Raw genomic sequence first — 13,746 nt, forward strand, 5'->3', positions numbered from 1 at the left:
TTACGTAATTGACGTTCATGAGTAATATAATTTATAATTCAGCAGTCTGCTGTTTAAATCTCTCTGTTGTTTAAGTATCAAGTAAATATAATTTAATTATTATCTACCAATATGGCACTTATTATTAAGATTGGACAACAATATAAATGTTGGATTTTGTATTTGTAGATGTAGATCCCTATTTGTTTTAAAAGAAAACATAACTTTAATGTCATTTTTAACTACTGCTCATTATATATTAACACATGGGCAATTTATGCATGAAAAAAATAATAATAATAATAAATATATATATATATATAATATGAATCAGTTTCATTTACAGTTGGACAATGTTTGTTAATGACTTTAATTAGAATTATATGGTTTAACAAAAAATTAAAAAAATAAGATCAGAGACTTATTCTTTTTTTTATAAACTACTTTATTTCAAATCTTTGTGATATATGTAAGATTTAACTACAACTAACTTCACTAAGTTGGGAGTCTTGTAAAATCCAAAGGTTAAAATAGCACCAAAGACAAAATCCAAAAAACATTATATCACATCATACATCGTTGTAGGTCAAGGTATTTTACAAGCTTCAAAACATTTTGTTATAATCACAGCACTGAGACAATGTTTATTACAGTAGTTTGGCAGGGAGTTGTCATTTAGATAACAGGAATTTTTTCTAAAACATTTTAGTGTCAAAACAATCTATCAGCATATTGAACCAAAGCTGCAAAACTAGAAGACAATTTGATTAACCAACCATGACTTCTTTAATATATGTCTGCAGCCCACATATTCTTATATTTGGACATGTATTTGGTATTTAGAAAGAAAATGCTAATCTAGAACTAATAGGACTGACTAGACCCTTCTGTGTATATGCATGAAGCACTAAAATGTGAACTCTCTTTATGGAACTGAATGGTTGTGGCCCTGAGAAACCTACACAGCCAAATACAGGGTAATAGGACAGTGGTCACTTCCCATGGCCGTGTTTCGGATCTTGCTGTCACACAGACCCGGGAGCAATGCGGCCGACAGCACAAAGTAGTCCAAACGCCAGCCGACGTTTTTGGCTCGACAGTTCATCATGTAGGTCCAGAAGGTGTAGGCATTGGCTTGCTCCGGATACAGTTCCCGGAAACTGTCGGTGAAACCGGCCTCAAGAAGCTGCGTGAAGCCCTCACGCTCCTCTGGGGTGAAGCCCGCGTTCTTGCGGTTACCCTTGGGGTTTTTAAGATCGATCTCTTGATGGGCCACATTCAGATCGCCACACAGCACCAGGGGCTTGCGCTGGTCCAAGTTGGTCAGGTAGGCCCGGAAATCCACGTCCCAGGTCTTGCGGTAGTCCAGACGCACCAAACCACGGCTGGCATTTGGCACATACGCCGTGACCAGGAAGAAAGTTGGAAACTCAGCAGTGATAACCCGACCCTCTTTATCATGTTCCTCTTTACCTGTTTTCAAGCAGAAAGAGATATTAAGCTTACAGAAAACTCAAGATTTGTAATTTGGACAAGATTGTAAAAAACTTTATGATATTTAACATCAAATAATTTTATAACACTTTTATAGTTTTTCCATGAATAGAATAGCAACTGATGAATAATAATAATAAAAAAGAAAATGTTTTTAAATCACACAGCATAAAGACAAATGTGGGTTACCAGGCATGTGATCAGCTCTGGACAAAAAAGTAAAACCAGTTTCTCTCCAATCCAATCTGACAATATAATAATATTATTAAAATGATAAGAATTGAACTAATAAAGAAATATAGTACTGTCGCAACAATATTATTGTACTACAAATTAACTAGTATTTAAAGCTGCAGTCCGTAACTTTTTTTGTGTTCAAAATTTACATAATAATCGAGTACATGAATCCATTTTCCAAACAGTGTTTTTATCTTATCCTGAATCACTATAATACACCTATAATAAGTGTTTATATTGGGACTACTGGTTCCGCTGTGGAACAACCCCAGCACCTGCATGACTCGTCATAGACATAAACAGAGAGAAGTAGCTCCGGCTACAATGTTCTTCCGCATACAGTTCTGTTTATTAACCGCTAGAGCGCCAAAAGTTACAGACTGCAGCTTTAAAGGGATAATCCACCCAAAAATTACAACTCTGTGATCATTTATTCACCCTCAAGTTGTTCCAAACCTGTATGTATTTCTTTCTTCTGCTGAACACAAAAGAAGACATTTAAAAAAAACAGTTTCGGTTCCCATTGAGATCCAGATATCTTCTTTTATGTTACCCAGAAAAAAGAAATACATACAGGTTTGAAATTTTTGGATGGACAATCCCTTTAATACTACAAAAAAAAGAATCATATGAAGTTTTTTTTACAAGAATAACATGCCTTGTAATACTTACCAATACCATAGGTGACACTGAGGGGTTCGGTCTTGCAGAGCATGGCCACTCCGCTGTAACCCTCTTTATCCTCTGATCCAGCCCAATACTTGTGTGGATACTCGGGCATTTCAGTGATATCAGACGGCAGGGCTTTCTCAGCGCACTTGGTTTCCTGCAGACACAGCACGTCTGGGTCCTCCTTACGTACCCACTGCAAGCAGACAACAACAAAGCAGTGGAAAATGGTTCATATTCCTAGTAATCCGACATAGACTAACACAAATGCTAAATAAAGAGACAGATATGGGTTAGAGTGTTCAAGAACGACCATAATTAACATGTAAAACAACCATTGTGTTAAAAGTGCCCCTTTTACACTTTTTCGGATATTACCTATCATGTAGTGTGATATAAAGCTGTTTGCGAATATAAAAGCGTAGCAAAGTTTCAAAGATCAAAGTGCAGATAAATGGAGTTATTGTGTTCTGAACTGCCTGAAACGAGTCGTCAGTAATTCCAGTCTTACTTCCAGCACAATCCTATGTAGGTTTGTAACAAATTTACATAACGCCCGCCTATGGTTTTCACTGGCTGCCCGTGAATGTCTACTTTGACCCTCAAACACACTAGTTGTAGCTGAGACTGGAAGACTTTGGTTTGTGTTATCAACATGTCGAGAAGATGCTGTTTTCTCCGCTGCAAAAGCAAATCCACTTTTCATGCTCTTCAAAAGGATGAGATTGACTCTGTAAAACTGAAACCATCGTTACTGTTCGTATCACTGTGTATCAAGTGCTGAGGAAGCTCTGGAGCTGAAATTCAGATATGGCAATGGGCGTTTTGTTTCCAACACGTGCTGTAAGCAGTAGACCAATCAAAACAGACTTGGCCACTCTAAGTATAGGTATCTGCAGGACAGTACTAGGAGTTACCAGAACAGTGGGCGAGGCCATAAACAGAGGGGTGTTTTCGACCGCGTTACCTGATTAGCCCACGTCACAGTGGGGGTAGGGTTTAAGGGTGGGGTCAGGTGAAGGGCATCATTTTCACTGCATGATTTATAAACACCCACCAGTTTGAAAACACCCACAAATTTAGAAACGCCCACTTTTGTTCCACAGAGACCCCATACTCGGTCATCTGACCAATCAAAATAGAGTTCCTTTGAGAGAACTCTCAGAGAGGAGAGGTTTAGAGAGACTGAATCCTTGTGAGGAAAAAGCAAAAAAAAACTTGAGCAAAAAAAAGTTCAGGTGCTTTTTGACTTTGGAAGCATGAAATTCTATTGCAGGAGACTCAAAAACAAAATTATGAACCTTAAAATTAGCATTATAGGGGCACTTTAAATGTTGAGTGCATGAATGCATGTGATCTCTTACATCAAGGCCGTTCTTTTTGACCCATGCCCGCAGACCATCCACATTCCAGGAGGTGATTTTCATGTTGGCTGCACGGTCATCTTTACTGGTCATCTTATCTGGAGGATCTTCATACAGAATCGGGGCCTCTGGCTCTTTCCCTTTTTTCTCTTTCTTTGCAGGTGCTGGGACAGAAAGGTTAATGTTATCTGATTATAATCTGTGAGGATGCCAGCTTTCTTATATAGGTTTTAAAACACTGTACCAGTTCCATTGCCAGTCTCCCCATCCACAGCTTCCTCGTTCTTCTTGGCTCTTTTGGGCATGTTTACAGTTGTCTTAAGACCACACACACGAAAGAAACTGACGGCACACACACGTACACCTACAAGAGAGGACATGCGCAATGGAATGTGTAAATGTTCAATGAATCGTGCGCTGCAAGCTATGCAACCGTCAACAACAAAGACCGTAAGAACTTAATTAGTTCGAACAAAAGCGATCAAAAAATTTACTAAAACTGCATAGACCAAAATACATGTGCTTGCAGTGTGCTGAAATAACGAACGAATATAAATTAGAAAATTGACTTAACAGTCCGTAAGTTGGCCAAAAAAAATGCGGCCTGAATGAATGAAACAATAAGAACCAATCACGCTCAGATTTTGGACATTTTCACATTAATCGAGCTGAAAAATCATTAAATATAAATGTGCATTCCATTATATACAGATAGCTCTTTCTTACCTAACACTTTAATCTTTAGTTGAGATTACACTGATAGCTCAGTCTGTGCAGGTCTATGAATTGCTCTACACGGACGGGCACGAAGCTTTCGGCAGTGTGGATGAGGCAGGATGAGGCGCACGTTTCCCCATTTAGAGGTGCCCGAGATATTGCCTGACTAAAATAAGTGTTTTTAAAAAAACAATTAATACAATACATTTATTTTCAGCACATTAGAAAGGAATTGGCATTTTTTAAATTTTAAATACATTCATAAAGCTTTAAAAAAAATGTATTATCCCACTTATACCCATCAATTTCATCCAGGCATATTGTGAAAGCCCTTTTAACTGTTGTTATGGTCTTACAGCCAACGAGTGTGTGGTAAGTGTGAAGAAGATGTGGAAATTAAGAGATTAAGCAAGTCAAAATTATAATTTTTAGTATATGCATTAGTATAATTAACCAAAACCATGATAATCTCGACATTTTAATCAATATTATTAATGACCAGACTCTTTTATCCAACAGCATGCGTCACAGAGCTCCGTGACAGCCAGACATCAGCAGAATTAATTAAACTCCATTTATATAATATACAGTTAATGCAGTACCTATATATATATATATATATATATATATATATATATATATATATATATATATATATATAATAAAAATTAAGTGTATATTTTAAACCTGTTCGTTTAATATTACATTCACAACATAAGAGCACTTTTGCAGGACTTGAATATTGAGGGGGGAAAGGAATGTAGTATTTTTTTAATCAAATGATTCCTGTTTCATTCTCAAATAAGACACCATGACTGTGGTGATTGGATTTGAAGGCAGTGCTAATAAGATCGGTGTGGGTATCATCAGAGATGGGGAAGTTCTGTCAAACCCCCGGCGCACGTACATCACCCCACCTGGCCAAGGTGAGCTCATCAGACCTCACCAGTCAGTCTTTACCTCTTTAACTAAAAGAAGCTGCCACCAGTACTATTTTATCATTGCTTTCTTATGATCTTCTCAGGGTTCCTACCTGGCGAGACGGCCAAACACCACCGCAGTGTGATTCTCACTGTCCTCCAGGAGGCACTTGATGAAGCTGGGCTGAAATCTGCAGACATTGACTGTGTGGCGTACACTAAAGGTGAATGGTTTTACTTACCTGTAGTATACTGTGCATTTTTCCACCCTACCCCGCTCATCAAATATCTCTGTTGTACAGGGCCAGGAATGGGGGCCCCTCTGGTGACAGTGGCAGTTGTGGCCAGGACAGTCGCCCAGTTGTGGGGCAAGCCATTGCTGGGGGTGAACCACTGTATTGGGCACATAGAAATGGGCCGTTTGATCACCAATGCCCAAAACCCCACTGTACTATATGTGAGCGGAGGAAACACTCAGGCAAGAATTGAGAAGTCTTACACATTGAACAAAACATTTGTTTTTTAAAATTAGTATAATATATACTATAATACATATAATATATACTAAGTGCAGACAATTCAATATAATATATCCTTCATTTCACTCCTTGAAAGAATTACATTGCAATTCTCTTCAGGTTATTGCATATTCTGAACGACGTTACAGAATATTTGGAGAAACTATCGACATTGCTGTGGGAAACTGCCTGGACCGGTTTGCCAGGGTCATCAAGGTCAGTGCTTAATAAACTTTAAAACACATATGTAGAATCTTATGTTTGTTTGGTTGATAACCTTGTAGGAGGATTGGAAAATATACTTTGATGATTTGGTTTGTGTAATTATAAGATTTTACCTGTATTCACAGATATCAAATGATCCCAGCCCTGGATACAACATTGAACAGATGGCAAAGAAGTAAATTTCCATGCACTTTAATGGTTCATGTACAAGCATTAAATATCTAAATTGTCTAAAAGCATTTGGTTGATTTATGTATGTATGCATTCTTAAGGGGAACCAAGTTTATAGAGCTGCCATATACGGTGAAGGGTATGGATGTGTCATTTTCTGGGATTTTGTCTTATATAGAGGTGAGATGAATGGCTGGAATGTCTTTTGTTTTTTTAAATTCTATTTGCAGTTCTATAAAAAAAAAAAAAACTTTTTCCCTCAATAATTTGTTCACTTGCAGGACGCTGCTCACAAAATGTTGAGTACAAGTCAGTGCACACCTGAGGATTTGTGTTTCTCCCTACAAGTGCGTATTTGAACTTATGCTCATCATGCTTCCAATAAGACACACATTAATTTATGATTATGAGAAGTGACTAAAAATAGCATGCGATTGACAGGAGACTCTGTTCGCTATGCTGGTGGAGATCACAGAAAGAGCCATGGCTCACTGCGGCTCTCAGGAGGTTCTGATCGTCGGTGGAGTCGGCTGTAAGAGCTACACATGAAATACAGTGTGTTTAGTCTCATTGCAGTTTTGTCAACATCTGAATGCGTGCTCTTTTGTAGGTAACATGCGTCTGCAGGAGATGATGGGGGTCATGTGTAAGGAGAGAGGTGCTCGAATCTTTGCCACGGATGAGAGGTGAGAAAGGATCGCCTTCTTTCGGGATGTCACTGCTGAAAGAACTCATGATAGCTTGTTCTCATTACATTGAGTCAGTGTCATGGTTGTAAATCTCTTCATGTGATATCATGCCTTCAGGTTTTGTATAGACAATGGAGCAATGATTGCACAGGCCGGTTGGGAAATGTTCCGCTCGGGTCAGGTCACAGAGCTGTCAGACTCCTGGATAACACAAAGGTAAACAGCTTCACAAATAACCATCACATCATCCAGAAGCTAGGCATTCGGTTGATAAAACGTTTTGCTTTGTGCATGTTTTTTGCTTCCCATAAAAGATAACAGTGCTATTTTGTCATTAGGCTACTGATTTTTCCATTGCATGTTGAGATTAAATATAGACCTGAGATAACAGTCGTTTCTCTTGTTTAACTGTGACTGTGATCATTCATTAACAGTCTATTGTGTTTTTCAGGTACAGAACAGATGAAGTAGAGGTCACATGGCGAGACTGATGTTTTTGCTGCAACTGATTACTTATCAATATAATTTGCCCTAAATGTCAAGTTGTAATTTTTTTTCATTAAAATCCATGATCCCATAATTCAATATTCATTCATTCATTTCACATCATTGACAGAAAAAGTGTTATCACTTTCTTTTACAGTCCTGTTCACCATGTACATACTATGTACTTAGTTACAATACAATAACTGGGTTATAACTAGGTGCCAACCCTAAACCTACCCATAAACCTAAACTTAACCCATGTAGTTACCTTATATTAGCAGTGCTTTCTTAAGTAAGTACACTGAAAGTACACATACTGTAGGGTTTTATATATCCCAGTTGAAGAAAGGAATTTTTTTCTAATATTTTTGTAAAAACATTGACCTACAGCTCAACTCTTTTGATAACATGATGTAAAGTGCTGTATAAAAGCATTATACTTACAATCATGCATCAATAACATTGGGCAATGGACAATATGGCATCATTAAATATTGGTGGTGGTGGTGAATCAGCAAAAATGTTAATCCAAGATTATTTAATGCAGACCCAAAACATTATGACCAGTCATAGCAGGTGAAGTGAATATCGTTGATCATCTCCAAACAAGGCCACATATTAAGGTCTGGGTAGATTAGATGGTAAGCAAACAATCAGTTCTTGTAATCAACATGTTGGATACTGGAGATGGGCAGGAATAGAGATCTGAGTGACTTTGACAAGGGCCAAATTGTTATGGCAAGGCGACTGGGTCAGAGTATCTATGAAACAGCAAGGCTTGTGGGTTTCTCCTGGTCAGCAGTGGTAAGAATTTACCAACAGTGTTCCAAGGAGGGACAAACTACAATCCGGTGACAGTGTTGGGCGCCCAAGGCTCATCGATGCACGAGGGCAACTAAGGCTATCCCGTCTAGTCAAAGCCAACAGAAAGCTATTGTGGCACAAGTCACACAAAATTTTTGTGATGGTTATAGGAGGAATTTTATCAAAACTCACAAAGACCAATCAGAGTGCCTATGATGACCCCTGTCCACCGTCCAAAGCACCTACAATGGGTATGCGAGCGTCAGAGCTAGGCCTTGGAGCAGTGGAAAAAAGATTGCCTTGTCCGATGAGTTTTCTTTTACATCACGTGGACGGCCGTGTATGCTGTTTACCTGGGGAAGTGACGGCACCAGGATGCACTGTGGTACGACAACAAGAGGAGTGGAGGGAGTTTAATGCACTGGGCAATGTTCTGCTGGGAAACCATGGCCATTCATGTGGATGTAAATTTCACACATGCCAAATACCTAAACATTGTTGCAAACCAGGTAAAACTTTTCATGACGACGGTGTTCCTGGTGGAAGTGGCCTCTTTCAGCAGGATAATGCACTCTGCACACACTGTTCAGGAATGGTTTGAGGAACATGATTAAGAGTTCACGATGTTGCCCTGGCCTCCAAATTCCCCAATTGAGCATCTGTGGGTTGTGCAGGAGCAACAAGTTCGATGCGCAGCGGCTCCACCTCGCAACCTACAGGACTTGAAGGATCTGCTGCTAAAGTCTTGGTGCCAGAAACACAGGACTCCTTCAGGGGTGTGTTGAATCCATGCCTCCACGGATCAGGGCGGTTTTCGCAGCACGTGGAGGACCAACAACATATTAGGCAGGTGGTCATAATGTTTTGGTTCATCACTTTATATTACACCCAATGCAGACAAGCGGTTTATAAATACTAATGGATTCCTGAAATACTAAATATCCATCTTTTTATTTGAGATACATTTCTGCGTTGTACAAAAACCAGAAGACCATGAAATATTTTAACAAGTTTATTCATTTTTATTATGCAACACTGTTCGATTAAATCTCTGAACACCTTCCAGTGTAAATTATTTGTATGTTTCTAAAAAAAAAAAAAAAAATGAGGTCATACACAGCAACGGATTCCTATTAGGATTCATGACCGACATTCAATCTGGGTGAAATATATATATTAAAAAACAGCATTAAGACCAATAGACATTTGAAGGTGCTGCCATAACGTGCCAGCTGCACCTCTGTAAACTTCATGAGAACAATTTTTGTGGGAAGAAAGGGATTATTGTGGGAGGGAAGACTGATGAAAAAGACATTCTGGATTTGGTTCTAAAAACAAGCTCAGTCTTTAGAGAAAGGGATGACGTGTTCAACTACAGGTCAGAAAGTGCTTGACTTAACCACTCGCACACAAGTAGGAACAATGGAGGAATAAAAGGGATTTCTTAACTGTAAAACTGCAGTTCACTGAAATAAAATTGCAGCTTGATAACGCTTTTTTTCCTTTAAAAGAGACAATCCTCCACCAATAAAATGATAGAGGTATGCAGAGGGACTCTGCGCCTGAGGCAGACTCTGTTGTAAGGCAACCGAGAAGTCCAAGACATCGATCTTCAAGGGGGAACAAGTCCAAAGTGTCTCGGTAGAAATGTTGAAGGGGCGATAACCTGAGTGCGGGGCATGTCTCGTATGTGTGTGTTTGTGAAGCTGTGTTAGTGTGTGCTAGGCGGGCGACTCCAGGGCGTTCTTGTACCAAACAACCTTTCCAGGGTCTGAAAAACAAAGAGTCTGTTAATGACAGTCTAAAAATAGTCATTCATGGATATTAATAATAGTGGTCAACCGATATATCCAACCAAAATTTGGCATTTATAATTACTGGCTTTGGCAGGTACGTTTTTTGTTTTGCTGATGTGTCAGAAGTGGTACTTTTACTTTGACAAACGCAGAGTGTCTTAGCTCCAGTTTTCATTAGTTTACTGTCTGTCTAACAGTTCTGTACAATACATTATTATAAAGAACTGTTAAACAAAGGAAGTAGATGTTATATGCAAAAAGCCTAACCTTCCATTGTTTTCTATAATTAGTAACAAGAGGCAAATGCAATTTCAGCAAATATGCAATTATATGATTTAAACAAGCTTTTGAAAAATCTAATAAACATTTCACAAGTCTTGCATTTTGTAGACTACTGACTACATAAAAACATTTACTGTGTGAAACGTTGGTTTCGGATGCGGACAAGAGAGTTCAGCTTCACTGTGGACACACGATGGGCAAACTTTAAACCCTTGATTTCAAACTATACTGCACTTTATCCAGTTGGCCACTGTCTAGGCCTAATTCATGTCATATTCACTGTGTGCTGTGCGTAAAATTAACATTACCTGTCTTTAATTTAGAAAATATATTACCAGATTACTGAGTGCACAGTTGGTTACAGTGTTTACTTGTGTTTTATTCATTTTTTTAAACAATTTCTTTTTGTTTATTACAAATACTATAGTAGGATTACAGAATCAAGAAGTTACCATATAAAGTATAAAAGTTTATTTTATAGATTTATCTATCAAGTCCACCTGAATACAACTCTTTTCAGCAGTTATGCAAATGTTGTTATCTTTAAACAGTGAGAAACAAATATATATATAACATTTGAAGTGGATGAAAACCTCAAAAGTTCAAAGTTATACATGAATTTTGAACAATAGCCGTTCTTGTCTTAGGACAACTTTGATGAACTTTTTTGATCCACTTCAAATGTTGACCACTGAATGCATATAAATTAATATATATAAATATATATATAAATAATATATATAAAATATATAAATAAAATCACTGCTCTATAAGGTATCAGCATTGGCCGTCAAAAAAATTATATCGGTCGACCACTAAACGAAAATAAAGACACCAACCTTGTTTTTGTTTCCATAATATTGCATTCCATTCTGTGGATTAAAAGAAAAAAATCAGTGAGATAAAGCATAGAGTGGTTAGACAAACCTTAATGCCTTGTGCAACCGCAACTATATGGTCTTACCTTGTGTGTGATACTCCAAGGCTTCTTCCAGGTGGCGACAGCTAAGCAGCAGCTCCTCCGAACTCTCAGAGCCTCTCTGGACCTGACCGGGCAGAGACTCAGTAACCTCTCCAGCTACTGGATGGACAACCGGACTCTTCTCCTGGGGAACATCTGCTTCCGGGCCATCGCTGATGAAACTCAGTCCCCACTGGTTCTGCAGCAAAACCCCGATACCAGGTGGCTCTTCTGCCGCCCCAACAGAACCTCCTCCTGCCTTCACCTTGGAGGCGTAGCTGACGGCCGGCTGCAGTTTGGCAGGGCTGTCTTTCACAGGGAAAGCAGGTGGAGGTTTAAGCAAAGACAAGCTGTTGTCCACCCATCGTTCTTTCAGACCGGTTCTGGAGTGTCTCTCGTCTGAACGTGGCCCCGCTCTCGGGCCGTCTCGTCGAAAGCTTCTTGCTTTATTCTGGGTGCGACGCTCTCTGTCGCGGCTCGATGTGAAGGTCTGGGTGTGGCCCACCCCGTTAAGAGAACCTTCCAGGCTACTTGGTGAGGCTTGACGTTTATCCATCCCAGAGGAACAGCCCCCTCCTCCCCCACCGCAGCTGCCAGAGCCGGGAGAGAGGCGACGGTTTCGGATCTGTGGTTCTGATTTAGGGGGTGACACTAGGACAGCCGGATCACACAAGGGGTCGGACTCGCACACTGCATTGCTTGACTCCCAAGTACCTAAAAAATAAATCAAATCCAATTATTCAATCACGAAACATATTCAGTTGTCCAAAATCTAGAGTTTTAATCTAATGTTCATTTGATCATATCAAACCCTAACCATTAATACATTACAATATTCCATTAAATTAATAACTGTGTTATGGTTTAACATATAAATCTTAAAAACAGTGCATGGGAGGAAAGCAAACAAATGCCCAAAGCAAAGTAATGAGTCTTGAATCAGTGAGCCGTAGCAAGAAGTAACTGGAAATTTCTATCCGTCGCCTCCTTCACACATCTGCAAACTCGGAGAGGACTAACCGGAGAAACTAGGACAGCTCAGTAAAATATCTCCAACTAAGCGTTTATTAATAACATCTCATTACAGATGATAGTGACGTTTTGGATACACGATTTTTTTTTACAGCACTGGTCTAGAAACGACACTAACACGCAGTCATTGGCACACATTTGATATACAGCCTAAATGAATTAAATAAACGCGTTTGTGAGTCTAACCCACTATTATATCGTTAAATATTTTTCACAATATCATTCAAAACGTTTGAATGTTTAAGTGTGTCGACATTGCTAACGCTAACAGCAGGCCGCTTATGTTTGGATGTTTAGCGCCCATAACAACCGCCTTCAGCAGAACAAACCCGAAGCGTCAGATTAAATAACAGCCACTGCTTTTATTTCAGATCATTCAAAATCTGAACGACAACAAAGAAAGATGTTAGTGACCTCGGAAAGATCCAGAAACAAAAGTTTCATAAGTCTCGTCCCGCTCGAGCACAAACAACTTAACGTTAACTTCATATTGCAAAACACTCTCGCACTTTAACATCCAAATCAAGCAAAATACAATCTAAAGACGACACTTACCTGTTTTGATATGCATTTCGGTGTGGTAAATCCGGTTTTTAAGAGCAGTTTGGACTTTATTGTGTGTGTACGTGAGTATGTCGCGCAGCGGCGTGTTGCTTAATACGATCATACGGAAGTGACAGTCACCAGGGGGAAATGGGGGCGATGACAATTTCCGGTGTGCTGATGGCGCGAAAAAGAGAGGGAACGGCTCGTGAGCAGATTTGAAATTATATTATGGATGATAACTAGAAAAATCTGGCCATTATCTTGATTTGCATGTAGTTTTCCAGTACATTAGAAGCAAACTTAAACCATAAGTATATTTATGTACAATTAAACTTAATCATATAATTTGATTAAACGGGATTAACATATTATAGGTTTAAATATTGTTTAAAATTATCTTAGAAAAAAGGATAAAGTAGGCTATATTTTATGCTCAGAAAGGAATACAAAACAGATCCCATGCAATGGCCATGCGATATAGCGTACCAAAACAAATGGACCAAAAATGTTGATGGCTCATCCTGCACTACAAAGATTATTGTTCAATAAAATGCTCTTTAGAATGAGAATGCAACTGACTAGCTAGTACATCATGGTTTATTGCAAGATGTATACCTACTACAGCCTACTGGTCCTTCATGGGGTCTTTGAGGAAAGAGATTTTTTTTTTTTTTTCTTAAGAACAAAACTGTCAGTCTACACAATAAGTCGGCATGCATGAGTTTAAACCTTGTCTCACCGCCAGTGTCCATTCTGTCCACTTAATCAATGTGTTTTGTTTTGTAGACGCAAGTGTGCCATGAGCTACTCCTGCTTTCCTCTCTGATTCTTCCCTCAAGTTTCTGGTTATTTCCCT

At 38.9% G+C, this 13,746-nt stretch overlaps 3 protein-coding genes across 3 annotated transcripts; 1 reads left to right on the forward strand and 2 right to left on the reverse strand.

Moving 5' to 3' along the window:
• Positions 1–328: 328 nt before the first annotated feature.
• On the reverse strand, positions 329–4,628 carry apex1 (APEX nuclease (multifunctional DNA repair enzyme) 1). The gene is made up of 5 exons (XM_081364294.1): positions 4,470–4,628; positions 3,988–4,107; positions 3,744–3,907; positions 2,383–2,575; positions 329–1,452 (listed from the first exon to the last, which is right to left on the reverse strand). Exons 2-5 carry the CDS (start codon positions 4,046–4,048, stop codon positions 938–940), a joined length of 933 nt encoding a protein of 310 aa, XP_081220420.1. The 5' UTR covers positions 4,049–4,107; positions 4,470–4,628; the 3' UTR covers positions 329–937.
• Positions 4,554–9,279, forward strand: osgep (O-sialoglycoprotein endopeptidase). Its single transcript, XM_081364293.1, has 12 exons — positions 4,554–4,832; positions 5,267–5,386; positions 5,485–5,604; positions 5,683–5,858; positions 6,019–6,114; positions 6,249–6,298; positions 6,396–6,474; positions 6,576–6,641; positions 6,736–6,826; positions 6,905–6,980; positions 7,101–7,199; positions 7,435–9,279. Exons 2-12 carry the CDS (start codon positions 5,272–5,274, stop codon positions 7,472–7,474), a joined length of 1,008 nt encoding a protein of 335 aa, XP_081220419.1. The 5' UTR covers positions 4,554–4,832; positions 5,267–5,271; the 3' UTR covers positions 7,475–9,279.
• LOC308690059 (uncharacterized protein) lies at positions 9,272–13,023 on the reverse strand. The gene is made up of 4 exons (XM_081364295.1): positions 12,900–13,023; positions 11,316–12,026; positions 11,191–11,223; positions 9,272–10,044 (listed from the first exon to the last, which is right to left on the reverse strand). Exons 1-4 carry the CDS (start codon positions 13,009–13,011, stop codon positions 9,995–9,997), a joined length of 906 nt encoding a protein of 301 aa, XP_081220421.1. The 5' UTR covers positions 13,012–13,023; the 3' UTR covers positions 9,272–9,994.
• Between the last annotated feature and the right edge of the window lie 723 nt (positions 13,024–13,746).

The sequence above is a fragment of the Scardinius erythrophthalmus genome (genome assembly GCF_964197995.2).
Source record: "Scardinius erythrophthalmus genome assembly, chromosome: 4".
Taxonomy (NCBI): domain Eukaryota; kingdom Metazoa; phylum Chordata; class Actinopteri; order Cypriniformes; family Leuciscidae; genus Scardinius; species Scardinius erythrophthalmus.

Coding starts and splice junctions, on each gene's coding strand:
- apex1 (XM_081364294.1), bottom strand. CDS start 4,048: ATGCCCAAAAGAGCCAAGAAGAACGAGGAAGCTGTGGATGGGGAGACT. Junction 3,908..3,987: donor GGAGACTGGCAATGGAACTG/GTACAGTGTTTT, acceptor TTTCTGTCCCAG/CACCTGCAAAGAAAGAGAAA. Junction 1,453..2,382: donor CAGTGTCACCTATGGTATTG/GTAAGTATTACA, acceptor GCTTGAAAACAG/GTAAAGAGGAACATGATAAA.
- osgep (XM_081364293.1), top strand. CDS start 5,272: ATGACTGTGGTGATTGGATTTGAAGGCAGTGCTAATAAGATCGGTGTG. Junction 5,605..5,682: donor CTGTGTGGCGTACACTAAAG/GTGAATGGTTTT, acceptor TCTGTTGTACAG/GGCCAGGAATGGGGGCCCCT. Junction 7,200..7,434: donor GACTCCTGGATAACACAAAG/GTAAACAGCTTC, acceptor TGTGTTTTTCAG/GTACAGAACAGATGAAGTAG.
- LOC308690059 (XM_081364295.1), bottom strand. CDS start 13,011: ATGATCGTATTAAGCAACACGCCGCTGCGCGACATACTCACGTACACA. Junction 11,224..11,315: donor CTTGGAGTATCACACACAAG/GTAAGACCATAT, acceptor TTTAATCCACAG/AATGGAATGCAATATTATGG. Junction 10,045..11,190: donor ATTATGGAAACAAAAACAAG/GTTGGTGTCTTT, acceptor TTTGTTTTTCAG/ACCCTGGAAAGGTTGTTTGG.